At 40.3% G+C, this 21679-nt stretch overlaps 1 protein-coding gene and 2 non-coding genes across 5 annotated transcripts in view; all 3 read right to left on the bottom strand.

Moving 5' to 3' along the window:
• Positions 1–6558: 6558 nt before the first annotated feature.
• Positions 6559–21679, bottom strand: part of ATG16L1 (autophagy related 16 like 1) — a 35253-nt gene continuing 20132 nt past the window's right edge. For 2 of the 3 annotated variants that reach the window (XM_069975522.1, XM_069975523.1), the window contains 10 exons: positions 18450–18552; positions 17838–17943; positions 17323–17393; positions 13910–13981; positions 13372–13492; positions 13053–13158; positions 12517–12666; positions 10812–10859; positions 10436–10537; positions 6559–10298 (listed from right to left, as the gene is read on the bottom strand). In XM_069975522.1, the coding sequence (XP_069831623.1) occupies positions 10205–10298; positions 10436–10537; positions 10812–10859; positions 12517–12666; positions 13053–13158; positions 13372–13492; positions 13910–13981; positions 17323–17393; positions 17838–17943; positions 18450–18552 (973 nt within the window). In that variant the 3' untranslated portion in view covers positions 6559–10204. Of the gene's footprint in view, positions 10299–10435; positions 10538–10811; positions 10860–12516; positions 12667–13052; positions 13159–13371; positions 13493–13909; positions 13982–17322; positions 17394–17837; positions 17944–18449; positions 18553–20675; positions 20721–21679 lie in introns of all 3 variants that reach the window. The other variant, XM_069975521.1, reaches the window with a different exon arrangement.
• LOC138796133 (small Cajal body-specific RNA 6) lies at positions 17478–17750 on the bottom strand. Its single transcript, XR_011363741.1, has one exon. It is a non-coding gene; the product is annotated as a small Cajal body-specific RNA 6 (non-coding RNA).
• LOC138796134 (small Cajal body-specific RNA 6) lies at positions 18086–18359 on the bottom strand. Its single transcript, XR_011363742.1, has one exon. It is a non-coding gene; the product is annotated as a small Cajal body-specific RNA 6 (non-coding RNA).

Here is a 21679-nt window from a genome sequence, read left to right as displayed (position 1 = left end):
GTAGGTAAATGATCCCAGTCAGCAGTTAATACCCCCATTAGGTTACTACCCCCCAGTAAGTAGATAATTTCCCCCTCCTATAAGGTAAATGAGTATATGAGAATTCCTCTATTAGGGCGGGTTCAGACTACGGAATTCTCGCGGATAAATTCCGCGGAATTCCGTCGCCTGTACGCGCTCACGGCCGCGCACCTTTCCGCCAACTCCATAGACACCATTCTATGGGCCGGCTGATTCCACATTCCGCCGAAAGAAGTGACGTGACAAAATTTTTGGGGCGGAATGCGGAATCAGCCGGCCCATAGAATGGTGTCTATGGAGTCGGCGGAAAGGTGCGGCCGTGAGCACGTACAGACGACGGAATTCCACGAAATTTATCCGTGAGAATTCCGTAGTCTGAACCCGCCCTAAGATAGAAGCCCGCTGTAGGTATATAATTCCACTCCCCATTAGATAGATGCCCTCAGTAGGTAAGTAATCCCCCATTTCAGTAAATGCCCCATTAGACAGGAAATCCACCATTAGGTAGAAGCCCCTTGTAGCTAGGTAATCCTCCATTAGTACAAGCCCCCTATAGATAATTACCCCATTAGACAGCTCCCAACCAAAATAGAAAATACTATAAATCCCACTCGCCTTCCCTCTGCCCCAGTGCTTTGGCCAGGCCTTCTTTGCCCTGTGTCCAGTCACCTAGAGTGGCGTAGGGTTACTCCTGCAGGCGGCTGCAATAGAAGCCCTGTCCCACTGTACTGTAGAGGAGAAGGCAGCATGGACAGTACTGGAATTACTGGCCCACTGCAAACATTCCACAGACTACTGGCAAGGTCTCCTGTCTCCTGATGGATTCCTTGTTTCTGCACAATACTGTGTGGTAATGCATACATTGTACATCGACACTCATTGTACATACTTAGGGGTGCAAAATTATACAGACTAAGGGTGACAATTCCACCGATGGCTCTTCAGGTCAGTTTAGTGTAGCCATGAAGGATGATAACTGGACTTTTTTTGGCTTCCAATAGAGAAACATACAGTAGCCTGCACATTAATATGTTAGTCTCTGACTGTTGGCAAACTTACTGTCTAGACCAGGGATGGGAAGCCTTTGGCCCTCCAGCTGTTGCAAAACTACAATTCCTATCATGCCTGGACAGATAACGCTTAGACTTTGGCTGTTCGGGTATTATAGTAACTGTGATTTTGCAACAAGCTGAAGGCGAAGATTCTACATCCCTGGTCTAGACCAGTGCTTCTCAATTCCAGTCCTCAGGCCTCACCAACAGGTCATGTTTTGAGGATATCCTCAGTATTTAACAGGTGATATAATTATACTCAGTGTATCAGGTATTATCACAGGTGATCTCTGTATGGGATATCCAAGACTACACTCACCGGCCACTTTATTAGGTACACCTGTCCAACTGCACGTTACCACTTAATTTCTAATCAGCCAATCACATGGCGGCAACTCAGTGCATTTAGGCATGTAGACATGGTCAAGACAATCTCCTGCAGTTCAAACCAAGCATCAGTATGGGGAAGAAAGGTGATTTGAGTGCCTTTAAACGTGGCATGGTTGTTGGTGCCAGAAGGGCTGGTCTGAGTATTTCAGAAACTGCTGATCTACTGGGATTTTCACGCACAACCATCTCTAGGGTTTACAGAGAATGGTCCGAAAAAGAAAAAACATCCAGTGAGCGGCAGTTCTGTGGGCGGATCTGTCACCAGATCTCAATCCAATAGAGCATCTTTGGGATGTGGTGGAATGGGAGATTCGCATCATGGATGTGCAGCCGACAAATCTGCGGCAACTGTGTGATGCCATCATGTCAATATGGACCAAAATCTCTGAGGAATGCTTCCAGCACCTTGTTGTATCTATGCCACGAAGAATTGAGGCAGTTCTGAAGGCAAAAGGGGGTCCAACCCGTTACTAGCATGGTGTACCTAATAAAGTGGCCGGTGAGTGTATATCCATGTGGAGAGAGAATCTGAATGATGAAATTTCAAGATTCTCTGAGAGGATCCTTAGGCTGCATTCACATGTTCAGTGTTTTTCCCAGTCCGTGATTGTGGTCCGGCTGCTACCTCCGTGATCCGTGCAAAACAGTCCGTTTTTCATCAGTTTTGCATCCGCTTCCATTTTTTTCACGGATCTGTGTTAAAGCATTTTAAATTACATTGATTACATCACATCCGTGTTTTTCACAGATTTACACGGATGTCCGTGTAAATCTGTGAAAAACATGGATCTCATTGAGTTCTATGGGGAATCCTTTCCGTGCATCCGTTCCGAGTAATGACATGTCCTATTTTTTAACAGAACGGATCACGGATCCGTGAAATCACGGAACATCTGAATAGCCCAATAGAAAGCAATGGACTGTAAAATTGTCCATGAGCACGGACAACTTCCCGGAACGTGTGTATGCAGCCTTAGTGCAGCAGATGGGGACATAATATATTTCCACGATTCCAGCTTTGGATAACATAACAAAAGCACTTGTAATTTTACAACCACTGTACAGTACATCTTCTAAAGTCGAGTTGAACTTTCCCTGACATACCTACAATTACCGTTAATGCCACCCTTTTGTTCTCAGTTTGCACACAGCAAAGTATGCTGCAAAGGAGAAAGTTTGTTTATGCAATGTAACAACCTTGTGTCTTGTTTTTACGTTCAGTCGTGCCATGGTGTATGACCTGTTACATGTGACTATCTTTTGTAAGCTCACTTCTGTAGCAGAGTTTGGCTGTTCCTAACCAAGTTTTAAGCCTCCTATACAGTAATTTCTGTTTCAGTTAGACTGTAAATTTTTCCTATCTAAATCTGTTTATTAAAGGGGTACTCTGGATGAAACCTAAAGTGTCACTGTTATAACTTTCAAAATCAAAATTTAAAGGCGGAGTGAAATAAAGCATGTTTACAATTTACATTATTATTATTTTTCTAGTTATGCTTTAAAACCAAGCTATACTTACTTGTATCCAGGTCCAGTCTACTGAAGGAAGCTTTTTGGTCTTTTGCTTTTTATTTTTCTTGTTGCCCAAGAAAGGGTAAGGAGGGGTCTATTATTGTAAAGGAGGAAAAGAGGGCCCTAACACACAGGACGATTATCGTTCGAAAAATCGTTAGATCGTTCGGATTTGAAAGAAAATTGTTTAGTGTAATAGTAGACGATAAAACGACCAATGAGAAATGGTCGTTTGATAGAAGTTGGACCTATTTTTATCATTGATTGTTTGCAAATCATTCGCATGGAATAAGATGTCTGTCGCTACTACAAACGACCGAACGACACAAGAACGATCATAAGTAACAATCATCGTTCTATGTAATTGGGTGGGCGATTTCAGGTTGTTCGCTATATCGGTCGTTTGAGATAATTTATCGTAAAAAAATAGCTTTAAGTAATAGTACCCTAAGTGTGGGACAAAAGTGTAGGTTATTATATGCAAGGACAAAAGAAAAGCCTGTTACTTTATGAACAAGGGAACAAGAGGAGGCTATTACTGTGTGTGGACCGAACCTGGGGGCCTAGTTGCGGAGTGTAACATAAGGTAGGTCTACTGCTGTGTGGAGCCTTAGTAGGTCACTTTTACCCTTTGGGACTGTATGTATGGGGAGTTTGCAGGGCAGAGAGGGTAGTGGAACATAGAGTGTAACAGGTTAATCAGCAATTCCGAAGAGATGAGTTGTAGCTAGAGGAAGTCTTCAGGGCTGTCTCAGATGGATGTAGAAGGCGGCTCTGCTCAGAGAAGATGTCCCTGGATGCAACTGCAGACCCTCTGTGCAACTGATATCTACCACCATATTATCATATATGTTGGGAATATTGGTCTATATACAGATTTTTCAGTAACACTATGGTGGCATTATTCAGCCATTATGTGGGTGATGATATGTGGTTATAGTGTGGTGTATATATAGCCAGTACTGGGTTACATTACCGGCCCACTCAGGTCTCAGAGGTATTTTGCTTTCCTTCTGTGCTGAACCCCTAGCTACGTCTCTGTGCTTTATGTTAACTTTTATCAATCATCTTACAAGTGAATAGTAAATCTCCATTGAGCCTAGCACATCTGACCTTATAGCCAGCTTTAGTGTTGCACCTACATATAATCTTCCCATAATCCTTGTGATTAGGTAAGTAAGGATAAATTCAGGCACACATGTAAGACATTCACTTGAGCCTTGGGTAACCTGTCAGGAGAAGGATCCTACACACAGCTCTTTATTTACCTACTATTGTACTACTACAAAAAGTATGACAGGGCCAAAAAGAATAGCACTAAGCTCTAATACAAAAGAAATGGAGTCCAGAGGTACAGCTATAATAGGTTAGAGTGCTAAGGTATCCTAGTATTTAATTTATGGGAACATAGAAAAAAAAAAAAAGTACCAAGACGATTACACTGAGCATTTACACAAGAAGTAATTTTGTTTCTGCAGAACCAAGACTTATTCTTCTGATTGCAAGAGGGTGAAGTGTATTTACTCCAGTGCACATGGGGAGTTTAGAACACAATTCCATTAAATGCATGCATTGCTCTTATGATCTCAGGCTTCCCTGTGGTCACGCATGGTATCTAGAGATGAGCGAACCTGGAGCATGCTCGAGTCGATCCGAACCCGAACTTTCGGCATTTGATTAGCGGTGGCTGCTGAAGTTGGATAAAGCCCTAAGGCTATGTGGAAAACATGGATATAGTCATTGGCTGTATCCATGTTTTCCAGACAACCTTAGAGCTTTATCCAAGTTCAGCAGCCACCGCTAATCAAATGCCGAACGTTTGGGTTCAGATCGACTCGAACCCGGTTTGCTCATCTCTATTCATAACCTAATTTTCCTATGTCAGAAATACAAACAGGCTTCCTATGAGGGGTACGCAAGTATAGTAGAAATATAACAAAGTGGTTTGAAAAGATTTCCTCCACTAAACCTCATACTTCTGCATGATCCTTTCCATTGCTAATGTTTGTGGAGGTAGATGGATTGTGCTAGCTAATATCAGGAGCAGCAGCTTCAGAGCTTAACAGCTTTATAGCTACTATATCTCTTCTAATCTCTCTATTTGTAAACACTAAAAAGAGCCAAAACATTAAAACCAGTGTTGTACAGGTCTACCTTTGTCCCGCACCAAAACAGCTCGGACCCATCCACACATTGTGTATTGCTTTTGTATATGCTTTGCATTTGATGTAACTTATACTACTGCCATTTTTAACTTGTGTTTAAACAGAAAAAAAAAAAAAAAAAAAAACTTTACAAAAATATTTGATAAGAGAAATAACATCTCAATTAATACTAGACCGTTAGGTTCCCCAGCAAGGCATTGCCCACAGCATCTGAGCTGGCTGGCCTTCCTCCATTGTTTTATAATACAGTTCTGACACTCATGTCCCCAATGTAAACCCCTAATGTAATCAGGCTAAACAGACTGGCCTTCACTCTCACGTCAATGAGCCTTGTGCACCAACAGCAGTCTCCAGTTCAGCACGTTTTTGTTAGACTGCCGGATATGCAGTGGTTAGTTCCGTTATTTTGGAGATACTCTTACCCAACCATCACAATTTGTCCTACAACTAAGTTTTCTGGCTTCAGAGGGAAGAGATAGGCATAGAAGTAATTGAAAATATAATTCATTTTGATCCCTCCTCCAGCTCACTACCAGTCCAGCACTTTCTGGTTACAACCCCATACTAGTCATGTAGTCACCTGCTGCTGGTCTCTAGCGGGTGCTGTTCCACCACTCAGAGCTTTCTGTTCTCTGTCTCATCATACTGACTATGGTAGGCCACCACTGCAGTCCCATTTCCTATGTGCTGTACGTGGGAAAGTGGAGGCAGGTATAACCTTGCTGCCTTAGGGTCCTATTACACGACCTGATCATAAAGTGTAAACAAGCGCCGAACTGCTAGATTTACTGAGCAATTACATGGGCCAACTATTGGGCAGCAAGGGCTGCATGGACATTGTTAGCGATGTCTGTGCAACCCTTGTCTTTAGTGTAAAATAATAAAGTATTTACTTACCTTACCACATTCCCCAGTGTCTTCGGGCCTTCCATGGTCTCTGCAGCTGCAGGTTCCAGTCTCTGCACTGACAGACCGCTCAGCCAATCACTGGCCACAGTCCTGTCTCAGCCAATAATTGTCTGAGGGGCCTGTAAGTGCAGAGACTGGAACAGAAGGCAGAAATGTAGAGAAGGCCAGAGGGCACCAGGGAATGTGATAAAGGTAAAAAAATTTATTAAAAGGCCTGTCCTGGCTGATGGACTGGCTGCTCAGCCATTCAGTGATTGGAGTGGTGTCTAGTCCTGCTGCTCACCGCAGGCATGGCAGAGGCAATTTCGTACTTGTTATCAAATCGCCCCCTGCCGAATTTTATAAATCGCCCGATTTCTCCTTTAATGCTTGTTCTACATTAAGCGCAATGATTAAATGTTATGCAATAGACAGTATAGTAAAGGGCCCACACACTTGTACTTGTGTTGTACTTACACAAGCCCAAAATTTCTATGAGCCTAGACTTTAAAAGAAGTAATAGAGCTCAGTTATGTGACAGAACGTCAAGTTTATTTACAAGGTTGGTTGTGCAAATCAGGAGACCAGAATAAATAAAAACAAGCGGTATGGCACAGAGGACCAGAAAACCATCAATTCTTTCTCTTAGAAGGTGTTCAAGTGATGCTGTCCTGGGGCATATCCGCAGCCAGCACCCACAATACATACTCCTAATGTTATGTGAAGGAATGAACAATGTAATAGTCCAATATTACACAATTACCTTGTAAACAGATACACCCTGCCTGTGTGCAGCCATACTGTATAGAGGAACTGCAGCTTTCTTAGGTCATTTTAAAACAATTTAATAATGCAGTTATTAAAATTAAAACATTTACAGCAAAAAAATTATAAGAAAGTCATCCATTTAAAATAGGACATGATCTGTCTTGAACTCAATGAGGCCCGTTTCACACAAGCATGTTAACACAGGAGATGTATACTGTTCATTCAAAAATGGATCTGATCCTGTCCTGGTATATGAGGAGGCTCTTTTCTGATGTCACAGGACATGAGTCTATCCTGTAGGCTCTTGCATGATGCTGGAAAATGCTAGGATGAAACCCACCTTACAAATTAGCAGAGAAACTTTAGACATCAGATAAAGGCTATATTACAAGGGCCGATGATGTCAAATCAGGCAGCTATCACCCCATGAAATAGGGCCAGTGATCGACAAACAGGAAATACACCTGCCTATCAGCTGATCGCTCAGTTTTGACAAATCAAAAATCTTCTCATGCAGCCTGGGCCTCATGATCATTGAGCTGTGTAATAGGTTCCGTAGGCAAGCACTAGTACTAACAGCCGGGTAATTGGGCCTTTAGAATCCACTTTTAAAGGGATGACTGGGCTTTTCTATCTTGCCCAATAGTCATGAAAATAGCAGCTTGAATGTGAATAGTGCAAGGTCCTAATATTCTGCCACTGCTTAACCAGCTCTGTAATAACAGTATATGTAAATATCCACACCAATGTCTAATACCACAAAGTGCACTGAAAAAAGATCCCTGAATAAGACAGCAGGTGTAATATATAATACAGATATCTATATACACATTTACCAATTGTATATGGAGGCCATACCACCTTATTATAGATTTATACTATGCGGGAGTCCAAAAATCACTAATATAGTTCAGTCGGGATCGCAACACAATTCACAGAGCTTCTCTATGCGTTTTGGAGCTAACCTAAGATATTACATGGTATTAACAGTAACATTTTAAAAAACCTAACATATTGGAGGTGCTTAAACACAGCAAACATAAATGGGAAGACCATAAGCAACCACTTCTTTGGTGTGCGGACCTGACTAGTCTGTGGCCTATATAACCTAGAGAAAAAAAAAAAACTTTAGGCGTTACATTGATCTGTGAGTGTTCAGACCACAACCAATTAGGAGAAGGAGACGTCTGCATGCACGGCGTTCTCTCCCAGCGGCTGCATAATGCAGGTCTATGCAGTTGACCAGGTCGGAAAATGACACAACAGGAAGAGAATGCGCTGTGTGTGTGGACTTATCCTGTCTTCTTCGCCTGATTGGTCTCGGTCTAAAAACTCAGACCCAGACTGATCAATTTTTTTTTCCTCCATGGCCATTTAACCTCAAGTTTCCTGAATTTTCTATATATTATAGCAGAAGAGAATTCTTTATATATTACCAACAAGCATATATTTATATGGGCTAACCACCTACAACATTAACTTAGTCTTATAGCCTGTTTATTTCTCCCCTATATAAGCATATTTTTATATTTTATTCTATGTTTCTTCTATATTACAATCATAAGCTTTGTACTGCTAGGTCTCAAAAGTGCACTTGACATGGGCTGAGTACATCTAGATAGGATTTATAACCGCCTTATTGCTGAAGCAGATTTCTGGTGTCTATGGGGCCCACCAATGTCACACAGAGGTATGTTTATGGTATGCTTTGCTTTTGAGTGAAAATATCTTCAGAGTACAGCTCAATGCTGAAGCACCTTATGACAGCGCTTAAAGTAGGTATAGCTCTGTAGTATGGAGGTACAGGGTGCGGGGGCGATGTGGTGCAGCTTTTATTTAAAACCACTTAGAAATTCCATAAAGTGATCAATTATGACAATTCTGAAGCCAAGTGCCTCCATTCATTCTTATGGGAAAAGTGAAAGACAAGTTAAAAGGAAACTTGCATGCTCATAATAGAGAAGTCTCATGCACTCAGTAGTGTATTGTCTGCAGAACAGTACAGTGCTGTGTGAATGAGCTCTGACAACTGAAAGGAAGCAGACTAGCCAAGGTTTGACATCTTAGGGTCCTATAAGACAAAGCGATTTTTAATAAAATCATTTACCATATTACACAGAACTATAGTTGGTAGTTTCGATCGTTACAACGATCATTTACTTCATCTGATCTCAGCAGAAGAGCAAATGATAAGGGATTACAACGAACGATTCCCAATGATTTTAGTGTCAGCACAAAATCAACGATTTCTTGTAGGTCGTTTGATCGTTGCCTGCATTTACACTAAACAATTATTGTGTATATATATGAATGATATAATAATAATTCGCACAATAATTATCCTGTGTAATAGGGCCCTTAGTGAAGAGCAGACCTCCCTTGAGTATAATGCCAGGTGATAAGGTGTTAGAAAAAAGCCTATAACCATCTTAACATGAAATTTAAAGTAAATGCAAAAATTGCAACTGGCAGCTCTCCAGCAGCTGCAAAGCTTCAATTGCCATCATGCTTAAACAGTCAAAGCTTTAGCTTTCCAGGCATGATGGGAATTGTAATTTTGACACCTGTGGCCTATGAGGAGAGGGCTTCAGAACTTTCATGTCCCAAAGGGGGAAAAAATTATAATAAATGTGATATGTGATAGTCAAGGACCTGTTGGGTGCCAAGGATGTTAGGTTAAAACATATTCTAAATGCAAATTAAATAAATCCTATGTGCAAATTAAAAGCCCCGCCACCTTGGCAGTATAGCACAGCAATGAAGACATTCACAATATAAAAGCAATCTCCTGTTCATTCTAAAGCAGTGTATGCCATAGACTTATATATATAGTAGTCGGCTGAACAACCTCATTATGTCTGATCCTTCTTCGTTCTCCTTTATTTGATGTATATGGCCAACTATTTAGACTTAAAAAAAAAAACAAAAAAAAAAAAAACAGGAATCTTTACTAAAACTGAAGAAGCGAAATACGTTCCTACACCAACCAACCCATCTACATGTTTGATAAGCTGGAATCTGACTGGTTTCTATAGGCAGCACTTTTTTATGCACCTTTTTTTAAACATAGCCCCCAGGGTGATTTTAATGAAGGATGAGAAGAACAGTTAAAATACCAGATATATTATATATTATTATACATATTATACTTGTTTTCATCAAACAGTCTTTATAAATCTTCACACAGAAGGCGTTCTCAATTTTTCCACTTTAAAGCGCTCGTTATTTCCTTCATTTCACAGCGGTGAGAGCCCCCTGCAGGGCTTAGTGCACAATCTGCACATTATATATATTTAACAGTACTTCAGTGTAGAGTCCAAATCTCTTCTAAGTACAATTGTCCCCCAACACAGAATAGCTGAGAGACATTAGTCACCAGGGAAGGCTTTGCCTTTGGGGAGAGCGCACTCAGAAGTCCGACCATAATACTCCTTTGCTACCTTTGTCCACGCTTACTACATAGGCACCAGAGGGAGACCAGGCGACGGCATTTATAGAGGAACTGTAAGGAAGAAGAGGATAATCAGAAGAGGATAATCAACAATCTATGTCATATAAGTAAGATGCTCGGATGTGGGAACCAATCTGCTAACAGGAAAGGGAGAAATGGATGCACACATACACCTCTCCCAGCCTTACCTGTGTTGCTTGCCAAGTATCTTTTCAACTTTCCCGGTCATCACATTCCAGAAATACAGCGACCCCTCTGCTGACCCAGCTGCCACATACCTACCATCAGGACTGAAAAAAATAATATGATGATGTTACATGAGCATATAGGCTTAGTCGTCATCTATTAAAAATAACCCTCTATTGCCTCTTTGTAGAGCGAGTCCCTATGTTTAGTTGGTGCTGTATGTCGGTGTTTGTACACAGCCCATATATGAGGAGTTCCCCTGAGGAGTCCATGGAGGTTACTATACTGTAACCAGCAATTTTTACATATAAAGGAAGGTGTAAAGAAAAATGATACTTTTCCTGTTTCTCCACAGTTGGAATTTTCTGAAATACTCACCTAAAAATCACTCTAGTCCAATCAGATCCACACTTGAAACCCTGAGCACTAAAAGCAAAAATATGAGAAAAAAAAGCATTAACAAAAAAAAATTGTAACTTATATATGACCTATATAACCCTAAGGCACAACACTTTCATGTCTTCCGTTTTCCCTGAATGTGTGAACAGAGTCTAATGGTTAGCAATAACTGTAATAGGAGTTTGTATCCCCAGTGAAGAGCCTGTACGGCACAATCCATATAATTTCATGACAAAGTTCTGGTCCTTCTATAAGTGACACAAATAGAAGGAGCAAGCATTAGAGATGAGTGAACCTGGAGCATGCTCGAGTCCATCCGAACCCGAACTTTCGGCATTTGATTAGCAGTGGCTGCTGAAGTTGGATAAAGCCCTAAGGCTATGTGGAAAACATGGATATAGTCATTGGCTGTATCAATGTTTTCCAGACAACCTTAGAGCTTTATCCAAGTTTAGCAGCCCCAGCTAATCAAATACCGATCGTTCGGGTTCGGATCGACTCGAACCCGATTCGCTCATCTCTAGCAGGCATACAAGATAATTTAAGAAGGCCTCCAATATGAAAGATTATCGTGCCCAGGCGCGAATGTGTATCCAGTCGTTTTGTGTTGACCTGTGACATGCCAGATGTATCTTTACCGTATGTTTCTAAAAGTGTCTTATATGTGGTTTTTCATTTTCTGTTGTTCCTCTCTTTTTCTTCTCTTGAGAGAAGACGTGTATGCCAAAAAATGAATAAAAAATTTATTTAAAAAAAAAGAAGGCCTCCAATTCTCCTGTGTATCTTGTTTTTTACTTCCTACCAATATACTGAACCCACTTCCTTGCAGTTCTACTCACTGTCTGCATTTCATCATTTTAGATCTCATCCTCCAAAAATATGTGTGTGTACACATATCTCATCCTGCTTTCTTCTCTATGTTATGCCATCAACCCCAACGGTACCTCAGTAGACATTTGCCCACCAGTATCATGGGTAGGTGCCCTGAGATTGATTCTACGGCCCTACGGTCCTATTTATTCTACGGCCCAGCTCACACTGAGCGAAAAAGATAGATAGATAGATATCTCTATCGGCTACAATCTGTGCCAATTTGAATGCAGAATCCATGTCTATTTCTGCATCCGAATCAGCACTGGTTTGCGTGAAAAATCTTCTCCCACTCCACTGGAAAATTCCACACCAAGCTTTAAAAAAAAAAAAAAAAACAAACAAAAAAAAAAACACAGCACAGATTTCAATAAGCGCGCATTCCAGATTTTTCATTAGCGTGAAAAAGAGACATCACTTTCCTGTCCGGATTCTCCACTTGGGGGCTGCTTTAAAATTGGTGAATGTAGCCTAAGGCACAAAACTATTCAGTTTTCCCTGAAGGTGTGAACAGAGTCTAATGGTTGGCAATAACTGTGATAGGAGTCTGTATCCACAGTAAAGAACCTGTGTGGCACAGTCCATGTAATTTCATGACAAAGTTCTGGTGCTTGTACAAGTGAAACAAATGTCTCAGACACAATAAACCCAGATAGACACTGATGCTCTTCAACCAATTAATGCACAGAATTCCTTATGAATCTTTCCCTTTGGGTGGGGTTTCCCCTTAAACATATGCTTGCATATAATTTGGCCTACTTATTACATAGAAGCATTACAATGAGTAAAGCAGCCAGCTTTGTCTCCAGCTTACCTAAAAGTCTGCCGCACTGCATTGGCACGTAAATCTATAATCTTGATCAGGTCGTCTCGGGAGCAACTGAGCAGCTCAGTCCTCTCGGGGTTCAAATCTAAAGCTGTGATTCTACCTTGCAGCTCCAGCTCTCGTACTATACATTCTGTCCTAAAATGTCAAAACAAGAGTTTATCAAAGCTCTTTATAAAACCAATAAAAGGGGTTTTCCAGGAAAAATGGACTGATCAGCAGGATGTTCCGATCCAGAATGATCACTAGAACTAGCCAGGAAAAATGTGCGCATTTTCTCCCAGATCTGTGCAGGTAACCAAGCACAGGTCCATAGGACTCTCTCAGTTGTGTAGAGAGACAGAGCTAACCTGCACACTTCTGTCCCTGCTTGTTCTAGTAGATTGTGAGGATTGGTCATCCTTAAAGTGTACCATAGAGAGAACCTTAGAGAGGTTACTTTACAAATAGGTACATAAAGTTATTCTTTTGAAAATGTTCCAAATAAGAGCACCATGGCCCTTTCAGCCTAGCAACCCACGTACCTTATATCCCAAAAACGTATCTTTTTGTCAAAGTGCCCACTCATCACACACTGTTCAGTACAGACAATGTCATTGCAGCTGGAACCAGCAAATACGGTCTTGATACCTGGAGTAAGTGAAAAAAAAAATATTTTTATTTATTAAATTTAAATAAAATGTATTTATTACATATGTAATTGCACATAAGATTAGGGACCAATTAAAGAACATGGATATATCTAAGCTCTTTTACAATACACAGTAACAACAGTGATAAAGCATTTTGGAGGTCTTCACTGTATTTTAATTTTTTTTTTTTTTTTTTTAAGAAATCACTTACACACTTTGTTCCGTAGATCCCAGAGTTTCAGTGTACGGTCATGACTTCCTGAGACAATTCGAGCATTGTCCAATAAGAATTTAGCAGACAAAACTTTCCCACTATGGCCAGTCAGTGTATGCTGAGATGAAGGAAGATAAAACAAAATGTAAAGCTGCACTGACCCACATGAGCAGACAGAAAACAAAAAATGGAGTCCCCTCCACCCACCATATATTCTACTTCTGTTGACACCCAGCTTTGGAATGGTTACCTGCAGAGTGTGAATGTACACAAAGCAAGCTAATGCTGGTGGTCATAACACATGTTAAGTATGGGGATGGTACTTGTTTGATATCAGCATAACAAGTTTTGTGATCACCAAAAAATAATAAATAAAATAAAGTAATAATAAATAAAAAATAAATAAAAAATAAAAAAATTATTATTTTATTTATTATTATTTTAATAATAATAAAAATACTAATAATAAATAAAATACTAATAAATAAATTATTATCTTATAATAATAATAATAATAATAATATCCTGGTCTTACCCTAAGGCGATAGTCATCAACTGTCCAGATCCTGCTGGCAAAGTCATTAGATGCAGCCAAAAGATAGGAACCCTAGAAGACAAGAAAAACAGGAATATCATGCATTACTGCCCCAAACATGTCATTTCTCCCTGTCCCTGTAACACAATACAGATGATTATTATTTTTACGCCTTCTAAGAGCCATAACACTTTTACTTTTCCATTGACAGAGCCATAGGAGGACTTATTTTTAATGACACCTTTTACCATAAAACTTACTTTGAAATCAAGAAAAAAAATAACGTGTGGGATGAAACTGAAAAATGAAAGCTCAGAAGGGACCAACATGTAGCTTCTAACCACCTGAATGCCCCTGCTGGCACTGACAGCAGCACTTAGATGGTTAAATGACTAATCACAGCAGGCAACCACTGGATATGTAGTGGGCTCAACTTCTGAGACCAATCCATATGTCCTTTGTGTACATTGATTGTACATGTACGTCTGATAAAACAAAAACATACAGATAGAATATGTAATTTTTCACAAAATCCAATGTGCTTAACCTCCATGTTCTGCAGCCTAAACCAGACATAAAAACATAAATATGTCACTAAAAACTGGGGGCAAGAGTCGCCTCTCAGGGGTGCAGGAGTTAAGGGCCTGGATTAACTGTGTCATCTGTATCCAGGGCAGGTCTGCATTCATTCTAGGGTCTGGTCTGCATAAACTCTGAGCTCTGTGTATGGTGTTTGTATTCATTTTGAGGGTTACTTGTAAACACACTGAGACAGTAATATATGGGGGACATGGTAAAAATTGGGGCATATGTTAAAAATGTCTGTATTGTACTTAAACAGGTATTCTATAAAGGGGTTGGTCACTTTATAGTAAAATTGTTTGTGTGTAGTATAAGTATATTCGCATTACTTACTGCCAGCAGCTCCCTGTGTACCTTATAGAGCTAAAATCAGACTCTCCTCCTCCAGGCTGTGCTGCCCTGTCCCGCCCCCCAGTGTTCTCTATTGGTAAATACAAGCTCAGTGGTGGACACGTAGAAGCGGGGCATGGTCACATGCTCCTCCATGTCAGCCATCTTATGGGCGGATTCACCACAGAGCAGGGCAGCACAGCCTGGAGGAGGGGAGTCTGATTTTAGCTCTATGGGGTACACAGGGAGCTGCTGTCAGAAAGTAATGTTAACTTACAAGTACTGTACAATGATTTTACTATAAAGTGGGCAACCCCTTTAATTTACTCTATGGTGCTTCTGGAGATAGAAGTCTTGCAAAATGTAATTACTTAAAAGAAGGCATCTATAGTATGCCAGTCAGTGTGTACATCTTACTGGAGTTTGAAGCCTGTCCATCCTAGTGATATTGACTGCACGTGCCCCTGACTTTATGAGGTTTGTCATCAACCACCCTGTCATATCTCTGCCTTCTCAGATCCTGCCAACGTCTCATGGCATGTGTAAGGGTCCCTTATGCCAGAAACGCGTTTGTGACATTTTCCTTCCCTTTCTTCACTACACACTTCTACTTATATAAACAAATTAAAGACAAGAAGATCTTATGCCGCAGTTGCTGGACCACAAATTTTTATTTTGTTTTGTGGACTGACTGTGCAATGCCATTACTATATGGATCATATAGTAATAGCTCAGTGTATACTGGAAGTCATTACTATGATTTTGGCCTGAATTAAAGATTTTGTATTGCATACTGTGAGGTCTATAAAATCTGCAGCAACATTGCATAGTTTCCATGTCAGGTACCATACGCTGAATTTTCTTTCACAGCAGACAAATTTATGTTTCGGACATGGGAATTTCCCTAATGAAAGTCTGCAATGAGTAAACACGGAGGGAAACGTGGAGATACTGGTCTATTGGACACAATTCACCTGCGGCAGATGTTGTACCTTCCAGCTGCTGTTTCCCTGTCTGACTAGCATTACCAGCCAAAAAAAAAAACAAATAATAAAAAAAACAACTCTTGATTCCAAAATTTTTTTCCTACTATTTTTTCATTCCTGTTATCCATTTAATATTCATGACTGACTACCAACATTACTTCCAACTCTGACCATTGATCAGGCGTCTTTATTCAAAGTGAATCTGTCAGCAGCGCTCAGTCCTATAAGACTGATGACCACCCGATCTGCAGATTAAATGACCAAAATATGAGTGTAAAAAAAAGTTGTTTAAGGATACATGTACACATACAGGATCTGCAGACATCTGTGTCTGCAGTAGATCATGTACAGTATATATAAATGTCCTAAGGGCCACTACAGCAAGTGCGCAGGAGGTGGGTGCTTCTGGTTAAGAGCCCAAAAGCTATGCACATAGAGCCTCCCAAGCCCCTTCTTTCAGTCATGACTGACAGCTCTACCAACCTATAAGGAGAGTGCCCCAGCTCTCAAATCACAGATGAGATGAGGGGCTGGGTAACCTCTATAAAAGGGGGTTATCAAGCATTAGAAACATGGCCACTTTCTTCCGGAAACAGCATGACTTTTGTCTCCAGTTTGGGTGGGGTTTTGCAAATGAGTTCCATTAAAGTGAATGATGCTTGCTTGCAAACCACACCTGAACTGGAGACAAGAGTGGTGCTGTCTCTGGAAGAAAGTGGCCATGCTTTTCCAACACTGCATAACCCCTTTAAGGGCACATTTATCAAGAGCCAACTTGTTTGCGCTACACTTATTTTTAATTTTCCTAGGTTTGCGCCAGTGGATTTCTAAAGAGGCACACGCTCCCTCAGAGCTGGCATAACATACATCCTATTCTTACCACACCAACCCCCCTGGGGTCCACCTGGATGTCTCTAGGAACCCACTCAAAGCTTGGTGAACTGAGAATAGCACATTTGGTATGTTCTCCGCAAGAGCAGCAACATACAAAACATTTTACATGGTCAGAGGATAACTATAAAACTCTATATATTATATTTAGTCTTTTCTCCATTATCTCTTCTCTCTATGCGCTAATTATTATGTTTCCTCCATCTTGTGTGTGTTTCTTGTACTGTGTGTGATTGGGGAAAAATACTCCTTAATAAAACAAAATTTTTTGATTAAACAAGATAAGTCAAAAGTAGTAAGAAAGTAAAAGACAAAATGAGAATGGCTTGAATGCAAATTAACTTGTCTTTATTTAAGGATACAATGTAATACTATACAAGACAAAAAAGGAAACTCAGAAGTTCTGACTGTAATAAACATGTACATAATAAGGTTACGTGCAAAAAGAAAACAAAACACATTCAGGCATAGAAGGGATGGGGAGTCTGCGGCCCTCAAGCTGTGGCAGAACTACAATTCCCATCATGCATGGGCAGCCAAAGCTTGATACAGATTGTAGTTTTGCAACAGCTGTAGAGCTGCAGGCTTCCCTTCCCAGAGGTATAACAAATCAGGCCTACTTACAGCACTATCAAACTCGATACTCGTAATGCCAGCGTTACTTCCCGTCAATGATCCCTTTGATTCACACTTATCTGTAATGACAAGAAGCAGGTAATTATATTCAATACGATTTACATATTAATACAATGTTGGACTCTAATGTATATGGTTCATGTTGTCTCAGCTTGAAAACTAAAGATCATACACTGTGTACATGATTGGTTTCCATACACCACACTCCAGACATATAGTATATGTAGGATGACATTACCTATCATGAGTCCCATGTCTTCTGGACTCAAGATATAGGTTATCCAAGAGTGTCAGCAACTCCTGGGAACACACATAGCACAACTTGAGCCTGGTGTATATAAGGAGAGGCTGCTGGGAGTGTATTGGCAGCAGGGGAACCGCAGTGTTATCAGACCTTTTACTGATCATCACAGACAACGAAACAGGAATAATGGAAAGGACCTTAACTAAATAAAAAAGGAGCTAATAGACACACATGTAAATGTAATAAATGTAGCTCTTACCTCCAATCACCTCCCACAGCTTCACCCGTCTATCCATGCCACCTGTAGCCAAGAGACGGGAGCCAGGGCTGAACCGCACTGCATTGACCTCTCCATCATGAGCATCCTTAAAAAGAAATATATGGGAGATGATAACCATGATCAACCATTATTAAGAACAATTATCCTATTAATATATTCATGCAACACACAGGAGGTAAAGGTGTTAAGAAAGCAGTATGGTAAGGATTGAGCAAAGCAGCACATGAGGTCTCAGCTTGAAAACTTTTGATCATGCAGCATATAGGATTCTGCCTCCACCACCGTCTCCTTACCCCTTACTATGTAGGATTGCTTCAGAAGACACTTATCCTTTCACTTTGTACAGATAAGCGTCACAGAGACAAACCAATAATGTCAGCAGCCTTCAAGACCAAACAACACGAATCTTAAGTGTGGCTGGATACAAGTGCGGTTGCTGGGAGCTTAGTGGGTTGTAGAAGAATTCAATGCTTTCAGACCTTTTACTAGTCATCACTGACCTCTAGGATACTTTAGCCTGTACTGGGCATTTCAGTAATTCAATATGGAAATATAAAAGAGAAAACATAGAAGCCACAAGTTGCTACTTACAAATGAGTGAAGAGCCGTAACTGGAACACGAACTTCTCTGTTGCCTCCTGCTTGAGTGTCTGTGCTGTCCTGTGAGGCTGGAAAGGAAGATAAAGACCTCCTCCTGGAAGGAAGTACACAGGAATCAACATATATTCACGCCCCAGTACAAGGACGACAAAGAGATGTAATAATATGCAAAGCAATACAATAGATGGTCATGCCTACTATTGAGAGCAAATGCAATGAGCGGCAGACAGGTAAACAACCCACAACTTCAAAATACACAAAAGCAGCCATTAGGCTTCTGTACAAGGTAACACTTTATCCATGATTTTATATATATATATATATATATATATATATATATATATATATATATATATATATATATATATATATATATATATATTCATTCCTGACTGATGAGGTACTGAAAATATTAAGTATGAACTCCACATTGTTACCTAGAAAGATAGATTGTTGTAAGTTAAAGATCACCGATCCATCTCATCTGTCCTTATTGTCTTTTCATTATCTTAGGTTAGATATATGTTTATTATATGCTGGCTTACATTCACTTTCTGTAGATTTACCAACCACATCTGCTGGAAGTTGGTATCAAGTATCTACAACTCTTTCTATAAATTATTGTTCTGCCATGTTACTCCTGATCTTTTCCCTTGTCTTTGTGTTTAGTTTGATACCACCATATAGTAGTAATACATAAAACATTGTAAATGCAAATGGAAAAGATGGTAACGGTTTCTTAATACAGACGCAAAAGTTCTGCCTCAACATGCTTAGATGGTGTCTGTATGTAGCATGTTAACATTGTTTGGCAAGTGAGCATTCAGTAAGGTAATTCACTGCGCCTCTAGCATTGTTACTAAAGCCCCATTTTACACAGGCAAGAAACTTTGCTAAAAACGCTTCTTCCAACACTAATCTGCCGTGTAAAAGTGTCAGTCGAGCTGGAAATGGCCTGACCTTTTGCTAATCACGTTTTGCCACGCTAAAATATATAACTATTTGCCACACATCTCCTTGTGTAAACAGGGGATGTGCAGCCAACAACAGTATAATTAAATGGCCACACGATTGATACTGCGATCATTTGTGCGGCTCAACTGCATCCCTGCATGGCCCCATATTGGACGGCGTAAAAGGAACCTAACCCAATATTGCACAGTAAATAACACATTGCACCTTTGTGAGCCAAGAGACTGGTTACAATACAGATAGTGTGGAAAAGACTACAAATCACATATATCACACATATAGATGTAAATTGTGTATTGTGAGGACCTGAATCACGTACAAGAAAACTATGTGTCCTCTATACCAGGGGTAGGGAACCTTGGCTCTCCAGCCGTTGCAAAACTATAGCTCCCATCATGCCTGGACAGCCAAAGCTTTAGCTTGTATGATGGGAGTTGTAGTTTTGCAACTGCTGGAAAGCCAAGGTTCCCTACCCCTGCTCTATACCAATATAAAAGTGGTTTCCTAGTCTTATGTACATTAAGTTACAGCAGTCAGACTTCCACCCACGTTACGGCTATGTTTTTCCCCCCCAATACCTTTCATAGTATAATGACGTTTGGTAACCAATCAAATTTGCATTCCAATTGTCTGTCACTTTAAAGATCTGTTTGCCATCAATGAACACAATAATCCTTGCTTATATCCAGGGACTGAAACATACAATAAAATCCAGCTCCTTTAACGCTATCTCTACAGAACTTAGTTTCTTCTACTTCCATTCACATTACTGATAATGAATCCCAGAATATGTATAGACTGCAGACAATAGCAGCAAATTCAGCTATTTACAACTTTACTCACGGTCTAAAATGCCTGCAAGGCTACTAGTTATATAATGAATGGCATACAGTACTTGCATCACCCACTGACTACCATTGTTCAAAAATGATACTTATGGCCCCTGTCCAGTTATGGGGGTCTATATTCCTTATACACCAGCATCTTTCCTGGGACACATGCTAAACCTATACTACTAATACAGAGTGTGTATGTGTTGCAGGAAGTCCTAGAAGTATTCGGTCTGTAGTATTTCCACCGCTGGATGTAAAGCAATATCTCCTTACTGATTGAAAGTAAGTGTGAAGAATTAGGTATATTAGAAGAAAGCATTATAATTGTGGCCGAACAAAAGGATGAAACATACTATCCAGCAGAATATACATGGGTCATTATGCATAGGGTGAGAGGAGAGGGAAGCTTCACCTGGAAGTATCAGAATGATGGCCCAAGAGGGGAGACTCAGACAAGCTGTAGGGACAGTTCATAGGTCGCCGAGGCACAGGAATAGCAGGGAGAAGGAGGTAAGAGACAGAACATAGAATACAGATATTAGAACAATACACAGAGCTTCTCATCAAACTGCCACCCATACGCAGCAAGGGAGAAGGGCAGTGACCCCTCACAGACAAAGTCTGACACCATCAGTAATGTAAAGCGAACTATGCATAACCCATTTAACTTAACTAACCTACCCCCCTCCGAATTGTTTGTTGGGACACTTTAATGAAAGGCAGCAATCAGGTCTCACTACCAGAAACTTCTATCGCTTTAAAATTGTATTATTCTATAGTCTACCATGTTCCTGTATATTTGTTTTGGATTCTTTTCCATAACTACAAAGCTAATGTTTTTGAGGATGTGATAACCCTGGGTCTCAGCAGGACATCTGATGTCCAACAGTGGCTTCCTATACTTAATAACTTAACTCTGCTCTTTATTGTGTAACAGGTTACCCTGAGTCCTGCGACTATGGCACTAGGAGATGAGATATATGGCAGGACTGATTATTGCCATAAGCTAATACAATGGCCACTAGGACTCCAACTAGCTGTCACACAGAGAATACATATAATTTTATTTGGAAAGGGAGGCCACCAGAAGTGACACCAGAGCCCAATCCAATGACTTATGAAGTCCTGCCTTGAGGCACACTGCTGATCCCAGTCTCCAGAAGACTCTGACAGTACCCTATTCTGCTTGTTGTCAGTTTGTTGCTTACTTACTATTTCTGATTCTCATACCATGCTATTTAATGTATTAGCACCCCATAAGTAGGTGTTACCCAAATTCCAGCTAGAAAATCAGCTAGATTTTTTCCCCTACAACAACAATTTGCTACAACTACTTACGCTTTCCTAAAAGGTAAAAAAAGGGATTAGTAATACAATTCTGTAAAAAATATCGCTATATCTTGAAAATAAAAATGT

The sequence above is a fragment of the Dendropsophus ebraccatus genome, chromosome 6, assembly GCF_027789765.1.
Source record: "Dendropsophus ebraccatus isolate aDenEbr1 chromosome 6, aDenEbr1.pat, whole genome shotgun sequence".
NCBI lineage: Eukaryota > Metazoa > Chordata > Amphibia > Anura > Hylidae > Dendropsophus > Dendropsophus ebraccatus.
This window is presented reverse-complemented; position numbering and strand designations above follow the sequence as displayed.